This window comes from Malania oleifera, chromosome 5, assembly GCF_029873635.1.
Source record: "Malania oleifera isolate guangnan ecotype guangnan chromosome 5, ASM2987363v1, whole genome shotgun sequence".
Taxonomy (NCBI): Eukaryota; Viridiplantae; Streptophyta; class Magnoliopsida; order Santalales; family Ximeniaceae; genus Malania; species Malania oleifera.
The window spans coordinates 52,882,662-52,899,260 of NC_080421.1; the positions used below are offsets into that span (position 1 = coordinate 52,882,662).

At 36.5% G+C, this 16,599-nt stretch overlaps 1 protein-coding gene across 1 annotated transcript in view; it reads right to left on the bottom strand.

Moving 5' to 3' along the window:
• The window catches only part of LOC131156138 (phosphatidylserine decarboxylase proenzyme 2-like), a 118,569-nt gene that overhangs the window by 76,763 nt on the left and 25,207 nt on the right, over positions 1 to 16,599 (bottom strand). Inside the window, exon 5 of the mRNA XM_058109586.1 lies at positions 14,789 to 14,857. Within this exon, the coding sequence (XP_057965569.1) occupies positions 14,789 to 14,857 (69 nt within the window). The remainder of the gene's footprint in view (positions 1 to 14,788; positions 14,858 to 16,599) is intronic.

Below are 16,599 nucleotides of genomic sequence, written 5' to 3' on the forward strand. Positions count from 1 at the left end.
GTTTCAAAACATACCTCCTGTTGAAAGATTATATATTCCTTCTCAATATTTAGATCGATATTGAGTGTCCTCATCTGTAATCCACCTATCAACTTATACAAACATCTAACTGGGCCTATCATTGGACTTCTAGATTGTCCAGATTGTAAAAATTACTCGTTAACAAGAGTGCAATCCTAGGTCACACGGCAGCAGATTAAAGCTTACACCAAATTGAAATTACCTAGTGGTTCTCAACAACTGACATAAAACAGGAAGAAAAGGAGGATGGAACATATCAATGGTACACTACAATATCAGGTTGCAATTCAGGATAGGCCATTTTATAGACCAAAGAAAGATAGTTTATTTCATATTAGCAAATCCATTTTTTAAGAGGAGGTAAGCACTCATATATTCGATGCAGATAAAAAGGGCAGCCCAGTCCACAAAGCTCTCGCGCATGCAGGGTCCAGGGAAGGGGCGGACCACAAAACTAACCAAATTTGCTCAATCTCTTAACTAAAGAGAGGAATGTTACTAACTACAGTACAATCAAACTCATTAGGCCTAAAACTCAAATTTTCAAAAGTTATTTTGTTCCTTATTCACCAATTGTGGCAAACAGAATCGGCCAGAATAGGGCTGCATATATCTGCAGAGGTATCTCTATCCAACCAGCTTTGTTAATAATTCCAGCTCCTCTGTCTCCCACCCTCTCCCATCCATTACTGGATTCCCTTTCACTGTGACAGAAAAAGCAGTCTTGGGACTGGAGAGTTTTCTATTTTGATTCCTAGAATAGTTAATCCATTTTATTACTAGAGACATGAACAAATTTAAGAAGTGGATGTAGAAATGGAATAAATAAATAGATCGTATTAATTAGCTCTTCCTTGGTTCACAGTTGGCATAGTGATTAAGCCTATGCTATGAAGTTAGTCCTCCCTTTCAGTATAAAAAGAAATCACATCAGGAAAGGAAGGATGATAATGCACGTGATATAAAAACAAAGGGAAAAAAAAATAAAAATGAAAGGGAAAATAAAAAGAATTAAAAGGATAAGAACATGAAAACTTAAATAAAAAAAGCGTCCCTGGATCACAAGGCTCTCTGCTTTGCAAGGGTAGGAGAAGGTCGTCACAGTGTTCGCAGCCTTACCTCTGTATTTTTATGCAGAGAGGCTGTTTCCTTGGACTCAAACCCGTGACCACATGGTCACAAAGGAGAAACCTTACCATTGATCCAAGGTCTGCCCTCAACTAAAATACTCAACTGGAATATCAAAACGCAATAATGCAAGTTGTTGTAGAATCACACAATGAAGCCTTTAGATGAACTTCTCCCAATCTGATCATGGAAACAAATATGTGGTAAATATTATCAAATCCAAAAGTAAGGGAGGTTATAAGGCTGGCTATGCTTTATGATTCGGAATCTTGGGCAAATAAAAAACCACATGTAAAGTAAAAGTTGCTGAAATGTGAACGTAAAGGTGGATGATTGGTATAAGATTAAAAGATAAAAGTAAAAAATGAGCATATACGCAATAATTTAGGCAAAGCACCAGTCAAATACAAGAAAAGGGAAGGGCAGCTTTTAGATGGTTTGGGCATTTGAATGCAGACCTAGTAGAGTACCTATGAGGAGGAGTGAGTGAGTTATTGTTTCTGGCATGAAAAGGGGTAGGGGTAGGCCTAAAATAACTTGGAATGAGATAGTGAGGAAGGATTTAATTGCCCTTAATCTAATAGAGAAAAACGCTCTCAATCGAGTTAATTGGCAGAAAGGGATTTATGCAGCCAACCCTAGCTAGTGGGACTTAAGACTTCTTGTTGTTGTTTGTTGTTGTATTATCAAATCCCTAAATAACTGAAAATTACAAAATTAATTCTGAAAAAAAATACCTTCAATTAAAATTTCACTTTTATTTTTTCAAACAAAATATTGATTTTTTTTTTTTGGATAATAAAATAAAGTATATTAGATAGGGAAGAAAGAAGGTACAACATGTGGAGACAAGGAGTCCACCAAAAAGACAGGAAAATAAAAAATAATAATAATAATAAATAAATAAACTGAATATCACACCATGAAACAAGATAAAATTAACCAAGAAAACCCCTTTTCAGACCCTTTCTATCATCATTAACTGAACTCTTCAAACTTGCTAATTCTCTTTGACCCTTCAATTTATAACTTTTGCCACCATCCAAGCAAATCTCATTTCCTCCAAAATCACTCAACTTTAAATCCAACTTATCCAAAAAATTCTGAGCCTCTAAATTGCCCTTGGGAAATTCTTCCATAGGAGTATGCAATATTCCATCCCTAGGCTGTGAATTGTTGACCAAACCATCATTTTCAATAATAGACACTCCCTCTAAACCTTCCAACAGGGCAGGATGAACATAAGATAAATCCCGTACATTGTGGCAATAATCAGAAGCATGCCCAGATTGTTTCCAAATCTCATCCAACAATAAGCAATAAACTCAAATCATCACTTTTTGAATCCAAAATATTTTAATAAGAAAGATTTTACTAAGAAATATAAAAGAACATACAATATTTTGGACAAGATGTTCCCTTACAGAAATCAAAAAAAAAAAAAAAATACAAAGAAAACAAAACTAAATTGACCAGTTATGAGTCAAAGAAACACCTGCAAAAGCGCCACTTGTTGATGACCAAAGGAAATAGAAAATGACCCTATATCAATGCAAATGAAGAGGAAGTGAAGTAGCCCAAGTGATCCTCATGTTCCTCCCTCTCCACCTAAATCCTGCTGATCATGATAATAAACCCATCATTCCCCCCTTACATGGAAAAAAACTCACCTACAGCTAGGTATGACTTATGAGCCCCAAGGGCTCTGGATCTCATCCTCAGTAATCCCCAAGGAATCAGAAGTAGGATGATCTTTCAACTTCGGGAGAAATCATTTAAACCCACCATATGAACAAGCTATGATCACCAATCTCATCCTCTAAGATACTCTCAATACGAAGCATGATCAGATTTAGGAGAAAATGATGAAGTGGAACTGGTGATAATAAAGGAGCTGCTCCACTGGGATAACTACAAGCTAAAATAAAGACTCAAATTTCAGTAACTAATCGAACACTCAACATTGAAAATTTGATTCATGTTCCTACTTCCTAGTTAAAAAAAAATGGGGGCAGCCTGGTGCATAAAGCTCCCGCATATGCAGGGTCCAGGGAAGGGGCAGACATGTTCATAGTGTAGCTCAAATTAATAAGCATTAGGGCCAAGCCAACCAATGATGCATAAAGGACTAGAGGCTTGAGCATGCAATTTTTGAGGGTCATGCTCAAGATAATGCATACAGCAACAGTCACCAATCACCCCCATTAAATTATAGATGCCTAGAGTGAGCACTGACAAGTTTAGGGTGTGTTCACTAACAGAAAAACTTAATAGTTTTCTGGAAAATTTGGAAAAACGTTTTTTTACACACACACACACACACATATATATATATATATATATATATATATATTCTTTCCAGACTAAAAACTAGAAAACTAATTTTCCATTTTGTCAAGTTTATATTTGACCTAGGAAACATGTGTCACCATTGCCACTGTTATTGTCCCCATCACCACCATCACCTAGTGTTGCCGGCTCACCATCTCTGCCATCACCACCACCCTTGGCCAATGCTTCCAACACCAACACAACTGCACCCACCATCCTTACCCGTTGCCACTGCTACTGCCTGCCACTACTGCTACGGTCACCAAAATCAATCACTTGTTCGCACCATATAGAGCCATCCACCGCAGCCACCACCCATAGCCACCACTGCTGCTGCAATCGCAACCACCACTTACCATGGCTTCCTTCACTACCATCCTGCTGAAGTGCCAACTACCACCATCACCACACCACCACCACCACCACCATCGGGGTAGGAGGGGGTTGGATGAGATTAAATGAAGAGGGGATTGGTTTGGGTTAAAATAGAATAATACAGAAATTTGGAATCAAAATATAAAAAAACCAAACAGTTGGACACCTAAGAAATCAGGAACAGACCTACATTTACAGCACCCACTTACCACTTCTCCAGCAATGCTATCCTGCTCTATTTTATTACTCACGGCAAACACTATATTAGTGCTACAAATCCTAGCCTCTGGAGACAGGAAGAGGAGAGACAGAGAGTGAGGATAGAGAAAACTCTGCAGAGAATTTAGAAAAATAAAGGAAAACAAAGAAAAAGTAGAGAATATAGCAACAGAAGTTGCAAAAGCTAATAAGGAGGGTACGCTTTATTCATATAGGGAAATTGGTAAAAGTGGAGCTCATCAAGGGATATGTATTTGCTTGTACGTGATTGAATCCTGGTAGGAAAAATCGTAATCTTTTTTTATTTGTTGTTCAATAAGCTCCAAAACAATTTTCCTTATAATATCACTGTAGCATATCAACGGATGGTTGGAATAGTTTATTTTCTATTCTATTGGTCTTGTAAAGGAAGAGAGTTATGCTAAAGGATATCCACCAGATTCAGATGCTAGCATAACTTGTTTTAAGTTGATTACACTTTAAATATGGTTATAAAGTTAGAGAATGAGCAGAGAAGAAGAGGAGAGAGAGAGAGAGAAGAAAAGAAGAAAACAAGAGAAAAAAGAGGTGGTAGTTTCGTGAAGCCTTACATACAGCTCTACGTATAGCCTCTCATATATTGAATAATAATAAAAAAGAAAGGACAGAATACCCTCACTCACACAACTTAGTTACTAAAATAACATATTATCTTCTAACAATCCCACTTAAGTTGGAAGTGTATAAATATCACCTAACCTCATCATGTCACAACCATTAGACAAGGCGGGCTTAGATAAAGCCTGTGAAAACAACTCCCAACTAATCCACAGATTTTACAAATAGTCCTCACAATCTTCTTCAGCAAAGCATCCCTCACAAAATGACACTCAACTTCAATGTGCTTTATCCTCTCATGAAATACTGGATTGCTAGCGATAAAATTGCAAATCAATTATCACAAAACATATCTATTGGCTTTGTTAAAGAATTCCATCTCCAACATAAATTCAGTCACATAAGCTCACTCACACTATGAGGAATAGCTCGGTATTCTGCTGCAGCACTAGATCTAGCTAGAGTCATATGTTTCTTTCTACGCAAGAAAACAAGATCACCTCCCACAAATGTATTCCAGTAGTAGACCTTCGATCATCGACAAAGGCAGCCAAATCAGCACCAGAGTATCCCATGATTTTTATTACATTTATATATCAAACCTTTGTTGGGAGAGACTTTGTGATACTGCAAAATCCTACAAATAACATCCAATATGCTTGTTTGAGATTTTTCCATAAGTTGACTCATGACCCCCACAAAATAATATATGTCAGGCCTAGTGACAGTAAAGTAGATCAACTTGCCAAATAACTGCCAATATCAACAATAGTCTTCAAAGTCCAGTCTAACATGCCTACACAAGTTCATGTTAAGATCTACAAGAACATCAATTAGTCTAGCTTCCAATGAACCAGTCCAAGGTATATTTTTGTCGAGATAAAATCAATCCTTTCCGGAGAGGTATAACTGTAGGAACATGAAGATCAACACACAAGGGGTTATCATAAATTGTTGATGGACTCACAATAGATTTACCCAAGGAGGACCCTGCGCTAGAGAAATACGGCGTCCCCTAAACGAAAAAGTGGCATCTACACTAACATATCCCTACAAGTATGGGGATCATAACATCTATAACCTTTATGCCTTCTCAAAGACCCAACAAAGACACATTTAAGAGCACGTGGAGAGAACTTGTCCTGACTAGTCTATGGAACATGAACAAAACACTTACACTCAAAGACACGAGGCACAATAGAGAACATAGATGTTTTTGACTACACAATGGGAAGGGAATTTGTCCCCCTAGAGCACTAGAAGGGCATCCTATAATATGAGCATCAATCCAAATGGTTTTAGGAAAATGCATATGGAGGAGGAGAGATCGTGCTATGTCAAGTAAGTGTTTACTTTTTCTTTCGATATTTTGAAAAAATTTAAGTGTATTACCATATCAAGAGCCAAACTAAGTTTTTATTTCCTAGTAGAATCGAGTAAATACATTCAAAAATTCAAACTTGTCTTTTAACAAATAGATCTAGGTCATACGCAAAAATTCATCCACAAAGGACACAAAATATTAATGAGTTAGATTCTTGACTTTACACAGACCCCAAATATCTAAATAAGATAAAAATAATGATTTACTATAAGAATTAATTTTAGATAGAAAATATGTCCTAACATGCTTTCCCGACATGCAAAACACTGAAAACTAGAAACATACTAACATGAGAAAAACTTGTAGTTTCTAAAGTGATGGATGACCAAAACGAGCATGCCCTGATGAAGAGAAACATCATGAGTAGAAATTGAGGAATTCTTCCTTCTTAAGCCCTCCACCACTCCTCTTCTTTACCTAAAGATCCTAGATAACACGTTAGGAAGGAAATATGGTTAGAGAACTGTCATTGGGTATTTAGTCATTTAGCATTATTATTTTGTGTTTGAATTATGTTAGTAGTAATTGTGATTTAGTAAGGGTATTATAGTCATTGGTTTTGTTGATTCTGGAACCTAAACCCTAATCGTTACAACCACCAACAAAACCATAGCCGAAAACCCTAAATCTGCTGCATGTCTACCATCATAGAAGAATTTCCAGCAACACTATAGCCCTAGAAAACAGCCAGCAGCTGCCAGAAGACCAGTCTCTGGAAATTTCCTAGGTGACACTGCTAGTTTAGAAACGTGAAATCAACTATAGATTTGGCAAAAACACATCACTCACAGACACTGCCAATCTGCACCCCACTAAAATCCCACCTCCAGGGAAGTGCCCCATGCACCCTCACATGCCGATCAAAGACTGCCAGGACCGAACCCACATGCCAGTGCGTGAAGCTACTTTCAGGCATGTTTTTTATCTGAAATCATCCAGCAATGATCAAATCCCTCTATAAACATGTTGATGGAGTTTTTTGTGATGTTTTTTGTCCAAAGATCTCACCTTTTTAATTGCTCTCATGTGCATCACCCAAGGAATGGTTGTTTGATGCTTCGTGAAACTGTTTATCAGTGGTTATTGAGTTCATTGGGTCTAAAACAGTGGGATTTGTTGTTTTTTTAATTCAATGTTCTAATTCCTTCCATATACCAAAATATCAAGCTGTTGGGCATGTCTTTTTCTCAAAGATCCAGTCTTTGTTTTGACCATGCACTCGTAGTAATTCGTTAGCTTTTGTTTGGTGTTAGTAAAGGTCATTGGTGACTCTCTCAGGGCAGTGGTAGTGTTCATAAGCTGTTTTTTGTGATGCTGTGGCAGTGTTATATAAGTCTGTTGGTGATTTGTCCATGGTAGTTTCAGTAGTTCACCTCTCCAATTGTTCCAGTGCTATGTGTTGGTTTCTTGTAGTGTTCATAAGCTGTTTTAGCGAGGCTGTGGCAGTGTTATATAAGCCTGCTGGTGATTTGTCCGTGTTATTTTTGGTGGTTCACCTCTCCAATTGTTCCAGTGCTGTGTGTTGGTTTCTTGGGGCTCTCTGAGTTTCTTGATGCTGTAGCAGCCTTGTACTGATTTATTTGTGACTTGTTGGTGGATCATCTTGTTCGTGGTTTGTTCTGATTGTTCCAGAAAGTTATCATTGGTCTAAGTTTGTGAGTTTTGGGATGGAGTTCACAAATCCCAAAAGTATGATTTTCTCATTATTCACTTGTTTGAGTGAACTGCGTACTGTGACTATATCAAAGGAGGAGTATTCAAGGCTTCTACAATATCATTCGTCTCAATAAGTTCTTTATCACATTGTATCTTTTGCCTAGACAGGTAATCCCACAATCTGTATGTCATCTAGTATCTTTCCCACTAGTCCTTGGGTTATCGACCATATAACAAGTGCAACCAACTTCTTTTCTGACCTCCAGTATCCCAAAAATCTACCTTGAGTTACCCCAATCGATGGGTTCACTATTACTAGTAAGAGGATAGGAACACTAAATTTTACTCGTTCCATCTCTCTTTCTTTTGTTTTATATTATTCCTAAATCCCCTTTCAATCTTATGTCAGTTAGTAAGCTTACAAAGTCACAAAATTATTTTGTCACTTTCTTTCTTGATTTTTTGGTTATTCGGGATCTGAAAAGGAACACAATTGGCATAGGACATGAAGCTCGTGGACTTTACTACTTTGAGTCACTTTCTCTTCTCATTGTCTGCACAGACGCAACTACACTACTTCAAAATCCATTGTTGCCTTGTTCGTCTTTCTTTGGACAAGTTCAAACAACTGGTTCCTACAATGAATTATGTTTCAAATCTTGAGTGTGAGTCTTGTCAATTGGGAAAACATCATCTTGTTCCCTTTGCTACCGAGGTCAACAAACAAGTGGCTAGTCCTTTCATGCTAGTCTATTATGATATGTGGGGTCCTAGTCATGTCATGTCAAAGTTGGGGTTTCAGTGCTTTGTTACATCTGTTGATGACTACTCCAGGATGACTTGGATATATTTAATGAAAGACCATTCTGAGTTGTTTAGTATCTTTTGTGCCTTCTATTCTCAAAAAAAGACTCAATTTGATATGCTAGTCATGATATTTCGTAGTGATAATGCTAAGGAGTACTTCATTACTCAATTCACTACCTATATGACTAATTCTAGCATGATCCATTAGTACTTTTTGTGCCCACACTCCACAAAAAAATGGAGTTGCAGAGCGCAAAAAAAACATATTCTTGAAGTCACTTATACCTTATTGTATCAAATGAATGCCCCAAAAGTTTTTTTGAGTCATGTTGTACTCACAACTTGCTCCCTCACCAACAAAATGCCATCCTTGGTGGTAAAATCCCATATTTAGTTATCTTCCCTAAGGCTCCTTGGTTCTCCCTTCCTCTTCGTATATTTGGTTGTCTCTTTTATACATTAGTTAACTCCAAGAATCGATAAGTTGGATCCTCGCGCTATCAAATGTATTTTCTAGGCTATTTCGATATTCAAAAGGGATATTGATGTTATACTCCTACTTTACATTGATTATGTTTCTACTGATGTCACCTTTTTTGAGTCTACACCATACTACTCTGATTCTTAAGTTCTATTGACCTTGATGAGTCTCTTCCTTTGCCTTGCCTTTTAGACCACAACCTATTATCTGTGCCCAATCCCCCTACATCTTCCTCTAGTTTGAGTCCTTTTTTGTCGCTTGGATCACCCCAATTTGCAAATATACACATAGAGACTCAAGGGGGGAAAGCCACATCCAGCTTCAACTATTGCACCTTTAGTTCCCTTGTCAAATGATCTTATTTCCCATGATGTTGATCTTCCTATAGCTGTTCATAAAGGTAAACGCACTTGCACCCAACATCCAATCTCTAATTTTGTTTGTTACGATTTCTTGTCACCTTCGTATTACTGTTCCGTTAGTACTCCGTCTTCTGTTGCACTTCCAAAATCTATTTCTGAAGTCCTATCCCATTCGGGGTGGAGGACTACAATGGTTGAAGAGATGCGTGCACTACATGATAATGATACTTGGGATTTGGTACCTCTTCCTCCTGATACGTCTATGGTCGATTGTCGTTGGGTGTACAATGTGAAACTCAATCCTAATGATTCTATGGCTCGTTTGCAAGCTCTCCTTGCTTCTAAGGGATATACTCAGGTGTATGGTTTCGATTATTCATACACATTCTCTCCGGCCGCAAAAATTGCCACAATAAATTTGTTCATCTCTTTAGTCACTCCTTGTCATTGGCCTCTACATTAGTCATGTGAAGAATGCTTTCCTAACAAGGTGATCTTCATGAGGAGGTATATATGGGGCAAACACCTGGGCTTGTTGCTTAGGGGGAGTCAGATTCAATGTGTCAGCTTAATAAATCATTATATGGATTAAAACAAGCTCTTAGAGCATAGTTTGGCCAGTGTCGTGCTATAATGCTCGAGTTTGGCCTTCGACAGTGTGTAGTAGATCACTTTGTATTTCATCGTCACACTCCATCTAGCAGGTTTTGCTTATTGTGTATCTAGATGACATTGTGATCACTAGTAACGATGATCGAGGCATCCTGAACCTAAAGCTTTTCCTATAGAGTAAGTTTAAGACCAAGGGCTTGGGACCATTGAAGTACTTCTTGGGTATAGAAGTATCGAGATCTCGTACAAGAACTATCTTGTCATAGAGGAAGCGTGTTTTTGATCTTTTAGATGAGACCAAGTTGTTGGGATCCAAACTTTGTTGATACATCCATGGATCCCAATAGTGAGTTAGTGCCAGACAAGGCCTTAAATTTCAATTTCAACTCAAATTTCAAAGCTCCAAAAGTATAGAAATTTCGACAAAAATTTTGATTTTGATGTCAGCTTCAATTTCAATTTGAAAAATAATGGAAATCAGTAGTAAAGTGTGGAATTCTTTTAAGAAACTTTAGAATGGTTAATAGAAGTAATAATATAAGCTTTAGGACTAAAATATTACAAGTTAAATACATTTCTGTTGTGTATGAGGTGGAAAAGTTGTAATATAATTTGTGTATCAAACATATTTCTAAGATAATGTGCATTAAACATATTCATTTAATACAAATTAAATTCTTAAATCATTTAAATATTATTTATTATACAGATAACGATAATTTAGACATAAATGGTTAGATAAAAAAATGTTGTAAGTTTATTTTTTTATATAATTTCAAAAGCCGTTGTAATAATCTTTTTGTTTCAATAAAAAAAATAAATTAAATTAAGAAAGAAATTTCACTTTGAATTCCGAGGAAATTTCATTCTATAGTTAAAATTTCGTCAAGTTTCGCTAAAATTTTGAGATTTCGATAAATTTCGGATCATTTGTTGAAATTTCAATGGAAATTATGTAAAAAAAAAAACTCAACTACCATTTCAATTTCGAGGGTGACAAAAATCGAAAATTTCAACGAAAATTTCGACAACTTCATGGAAATTTCATACCATGGTGCCAAATATGGATGATTTGTTGCCTAATCTAGATCGGTATTGGAGACTTGTTGGAAAGTTGAATTATCTCACAGTTACTCGACCAAATATATCTTTCCCAACAAGCGTTGTGAGTCAGTTTCTCGATTCCCCGAGAACAAGTCAATGGGATGCAGTAATTCGCATTTTGAGAGATCTCAAAGGTACACCAGGAAGAGTTATATCAGGATTGGGTCACACTCATATTTTAAGGATATACAAATGCAGATTGGGTTGGTTTCACCTTCTAACTGAAGATCCACAATCAAGTACTGTATCTTTGTCGATGTAACTAGATGCCTTGGAAAAGTAAGAAATAAATTGTGGTGTCCAGGTCAACTGAGTCAAAGTATAGGGCTATGGCGCACACTACATGTGAACTTGTTTGGTTGAAGAACATGTTGAAAGAACTAGGTTTCCCACATTCTCAATCAATGGAGTTTATGTGTGATAATCACGCTACTATTCATATTGCCTACAACCCGGGCTTCCATGAGCAAACAAAGCACATCTAAGTTGATTGCCACTTTGTTTCGGAGAAACTCGTGCAGAAGCTCATTACAACCACTCACGTGAAGTCTGAGCTTCAACTTGATGATTTGTTCACTAAAGCCTTGGGAGGTGTTCGCATGAAATTCATTTGTAACAAGCTAGGAGCATAATATATATGCTCCAGCTTGAAGAGGAGTGTTAATGGTTATTTAGTCATTTAGCATTATTATTATTATGTGTTAGAGTTATGTTAGTAATAAGTGTGAGTTAGTAAGGGTATTATGGTCATTGGTAAACTTGACATATACTATAAATGGAGGGAGAGAGCTACCATTGAAGTTAGGTCTTCCATTTTACCCAATTATTCAACAAGAACAGTTTTGAGGTACCTAATTGACAAATTGATAGCACATTCAAGAAAAATTTGGGCACACTTAATACAGAGAAAAGTGGCATAAAAGGAAAAGAAAGAATATAGCCACAACCAGAAAATGGTGTAACTAAACCATCAGCAAGAGTAACCATATAATGTAGGGGGTTTCAAGGACTAAAATAAATTGGGACAAAAGGATGAAGAGGCAAGAAGTTTAGCTTTAGCTGAATGGGCCATAGTAGCATTAGATTTAGAAGACTCAATTTGGATTTGTTGAACCATGCAAACAAGATTTTTTATACGCCTCCAAGGGCACGGTGACTAGGTGCTCTTGATGTTACAATACTGGAATCATCCTCGGAAAGACTTATTGGCTTTAGCTGGTTTCCCATGGAGATCCCAACAGGGATCAATAGTACAGTTTTCCTTTCCAAAATGTGTGCAAATGCAAGAATTGCCACAACAAACTCCTCATCCTGTTACACTACCTCTACCATGACCACTTTCCAAACCCTGTCCTCACCCTCCAACACTTCTCCAATTTCCACTGATTCTCTCTCTCTCCTCGAAGTGTCTGGCTCTTTCGTATTTATCTGTAATATCTCGTGTTTACAGCAATGCTGGAAATGTCCAGCTCTTTCATTTTGATCCGTGTTACCCTATTTTTAACCTTCTCTTTTTCATTCTACAGTTTTACCACAATAACTAGAGTGTCTGCTGGAAGTTTTCCAGCTCTTTTGTTTTGATATATATTATTCTATTTTTAACCTACTCTTTCTTATTCTATTCAGCAACACTCTTAGGTTTATTAACTTAAAAGGATACACAGTAATTTTCTCTCAAAACAAATGCACATGCATAAATTATTCAACATAACAAGAAACACAAACACCGGTTCTAAACATGCAATTTAATTAGATGCAATGAAAATTTAAGTGGTAAGGTTATCACAAGAAACCTCCTGCTTCCAACAGAAAACTGTTGGCATTAAAGTCACATGGCAGGACCAAAATTAGAAGCATGAAAACTAATCACAGAGATAAGCTCCTCCCAGGACAAAGATCTAAAACTGTGTCTATAAGCCAACAAAACCCATCACTAACCCTTCCCATGAAACTCTAGAAAAACAAAAGGAGTAAATGACCCAAGAAGACAATCAGCTCCAGACCCCAGACCTAGAACAAGGCAACACTCCCAATCCTTTAATGGCAAAACAACACCCATGGAAGTTCTCAGAAATTTTTATGATCACTCAACTCTTGTTCGCATCCCCTAAACACCTGACTTTCCAACTATGGATCTTCATAGAAAAAGAAAAGTACCAAGGGGAGGCAATTTTTGGCCAGTCATTTGGAATCTTCTTCCTCTAGGATCATAGAAGATGACTGGGAGATATTTTATTCAGTAATGGAAACCAACCTTCCACTTTCTCAAATCCAAATCCCTTCCTAACAAGAAGCACCCTGTGAAGATGCACAACTGTCATCCCACTATGTTTATTTTTAAGACCTAAAACTTAAGGTTGCTTGAATCTCCAGCAATGATCAGAGATTTGTGTGGACAATCCATTGTAGTTATGCAAAATATTGATTTTATTTCCAACAAAGAGATGCTTGCAATAAATTGAATCTTTTTGCAAATAACTCTGTGTCTCCTGCAAGGAATTGGAAACACTCTGCAATTCAAATCCTCCATGAACAGGCCAGACGTATTGGTTCATGAGAAAATTTCAAGGAGGAGATATGTGCACTCCTCATATGTTATTTCTCTTGCAACAAGCAACTTGCTAATAACATTCATCGAGGGTTTGAGATCAAGTCTCCAAGTAACAAGCTTGGAATATTTCATATTAATTGTCCAGCTTGAGGGCGAGTGTCATGCAGACAGAGTAACTAAGAGCATATTTATAATGGTGCTGTAAGTAAACTCGTTCTCAAGTAGGAGCATACAAATTCATGTTCCTTGCATCCATTCATTTAGAAAAACTCAGGACATGCTTGCACAAAAAAAACACCCGAAATTACAAAAAGGAAGTGATAATAACATGTGATTTATAGGGGATTTATTAAAACCATTGAATTCAGAATATGGTAAAGTAGCTCGTGGATGGGGAACTACTCCTTCGATGGGTGTCGCAATGACTTTATTTGCAATATTCCTAGCTATTATTTTGGAAATTTATAATTCTTCTGTTTTATTGGATGGAATTTCAATGAATTAGATCCACAAGAATTGCAAAGTCCTAGCTTTTCAATATAGAGTGAATCATTTAGGTCTCGAATTTCTAGTCCATTCTATTTTGGTAGTTTGACTGCGGAATTTTTGTGTCTCTGTATTTCTGGAATATGAGTGTGTGACTTGTTTGTTAGAATTCATTCTATTGATATTAAAGAGAATGGATCTGTCATCTTGATAGAGATGGTTCTACTTCGTCGGATATTCATTCTAGTATCTAAAACACAAGAGTATATGATATAGATCAAGAAATATTTGAACTATGATTCATACTTAATAATCAGACCCTGTGCCCAAACTCCAAAAAAATTAAAAGAGGTAGAAATTGTAAGTCGAAAGATTTTTCCTTTTCAAACTCCTTTTTATGCTTATTTTGACCGAAAGAAAATTTTTCTTTTTAATCATTCTATCTATTCATTGAATAAGTTGAGCGATGTACGTATTTGTGTTTACTTGCTCCCTCCTTCTCCCCTCCCCCAAGAGAAAAACAAAAAACATGCACACACACAGCGCAACCTTCTATAATAGGAAAAAATTTATTTTTAGTTTTTCGCTCTATCTTCACAAACAATAATATAAAAGTACACAAACATTAGAACACTACTTCAAAGCATGATAAATATTGAAATAAGCTAACTCACCTTAGTCAGCCAGTCAAATAAATCAATTTCACAATACCCAATTAAATTGTTCCTGGATAATCTGTTTGTCTGCATAATATAGAGGGAAAAAAAAAAATTAGTGAACCATTAAATGCTTACAGTTCCCTAAAAAGTAACAATAATAGTTTTTGCAGTAAGATTTAGCTTGCGGAAAATTTTCCAATACTATGAGATCTGCTTCCATTAAACAATAAAAACTTAAGCACATAAAAACACATATTAGCAAATCCAACAAAAGTGGTGCATGCAAGCAAAACCCTCTTGTACTGGAAATCAAATATTTCAATAAACAATTCGACCTTGGATAATATTAAATTGGGAATATTTTGTAAATTTACTTAATTGTTGAAAGGGGCCACTGCCACCCAAGTGTAGGCAATTCGTTCATTCTTTCATGCTTATATTAATTTTGAATCACATGCAGCAACACCTACTGCTCTCATTCTCTGACTTTTTGGAAATAACTTGAATTAGGTTTGGGCAAAAGAATAAGCTCAAGTATCATTTAAATGATTTTTTAAAGGAAATGGGGAAAGATAATTTAGGGAAAAGTGAAGAATGAAGGTACTTTAACCCCAACCCCAAAAATCCCGAAAACCAACTAATAAAAATAAAAATTCACTGTCTCACTATCTCAATTTGGCTCCACCTCTTCTCTGCCCATAAAACACGTCCTTCATAAAGGATATGTCTCTGATTGATATTGTGATTACTAGTAATGATGATACATCCAGCACCTCAATCATTTTCTAAGAACTAAATTTTAGACCAAAGATTTAGGGCCATAGAAGTACTTCTTGACTGGAGTGTTTTACTGTAGTTATTTAGTGTTACTGCCGTCTGTTATTGATGTGTTAGTAAGCAAGAATTAGTGCGCAAGTAAGTAAAGGTAATATGGTTATTGATATATATTTGGCTTGTAATACAAATAGAGGGAGAGACATATCATGGCAATTAGGTCAGCTAATTCACACATTTCTTCAAAAGGTTTGATATATAAATATAATAAAAACTGTGAAATCATGGATACTCTGATGCAGATTGAACTGATTTGTTGATGATGGAAGATCCACCACTGGATAGTATACATTTTTGGGAGGTAATCCTATTACATGGCTTAGCAAGATACAACTACTGTAGCAAGATCAAGAGATGAAGCAGAATACTAGGCTATGGCTCTGAGTGAGCTTATCTAGCTGAAGTCTCTATGTCAGAGATGGGATTCTTGGTAACGAAGCCATAAGATATGTTTTGCGATAATCAAACTGCGATTTATATTTCTAACAATCTAGTATTTCATTAAAAGACAAAGCACATTGAACTTGACTGCCATTTTGTAAGGGATGCTATGTTGAAGAAGGTCGTTGAGGGTTCCCTTTGTGAACTCTATGGATGTCTAATGCTGTGTTGAAGGTCATGAAGATGCAATCACAGAGCCTTTATTTAAGCATGTCTTGTCTAATGGTTGTAACAAGTTAGGGTTACGTGATACCGTGATGCACCTCTAGTTTGAGAGGGAGTTTTAGAAGAAAATGTGTTATTTTAGTAATTAGGTTGTGTGTGGGAGTATTTTTGTCCTTGTGCCTTTTTTATTATTAATAATACATAAGAAGGCAAAGTTAGAGTTTCACATAAGGCTCCACGAAATTGCAGCCTCTTTTTTCTTTTGTTTTCTTTCTTTGCTTCTATTTTTCTCTTCTTCTCTACTCCATCTCTAACTTTACAACAATTCCCAAACACTATCCATCTCATAATAGGTGGGTGGGCTTTCTTCAATTGCTGCGAAGTGG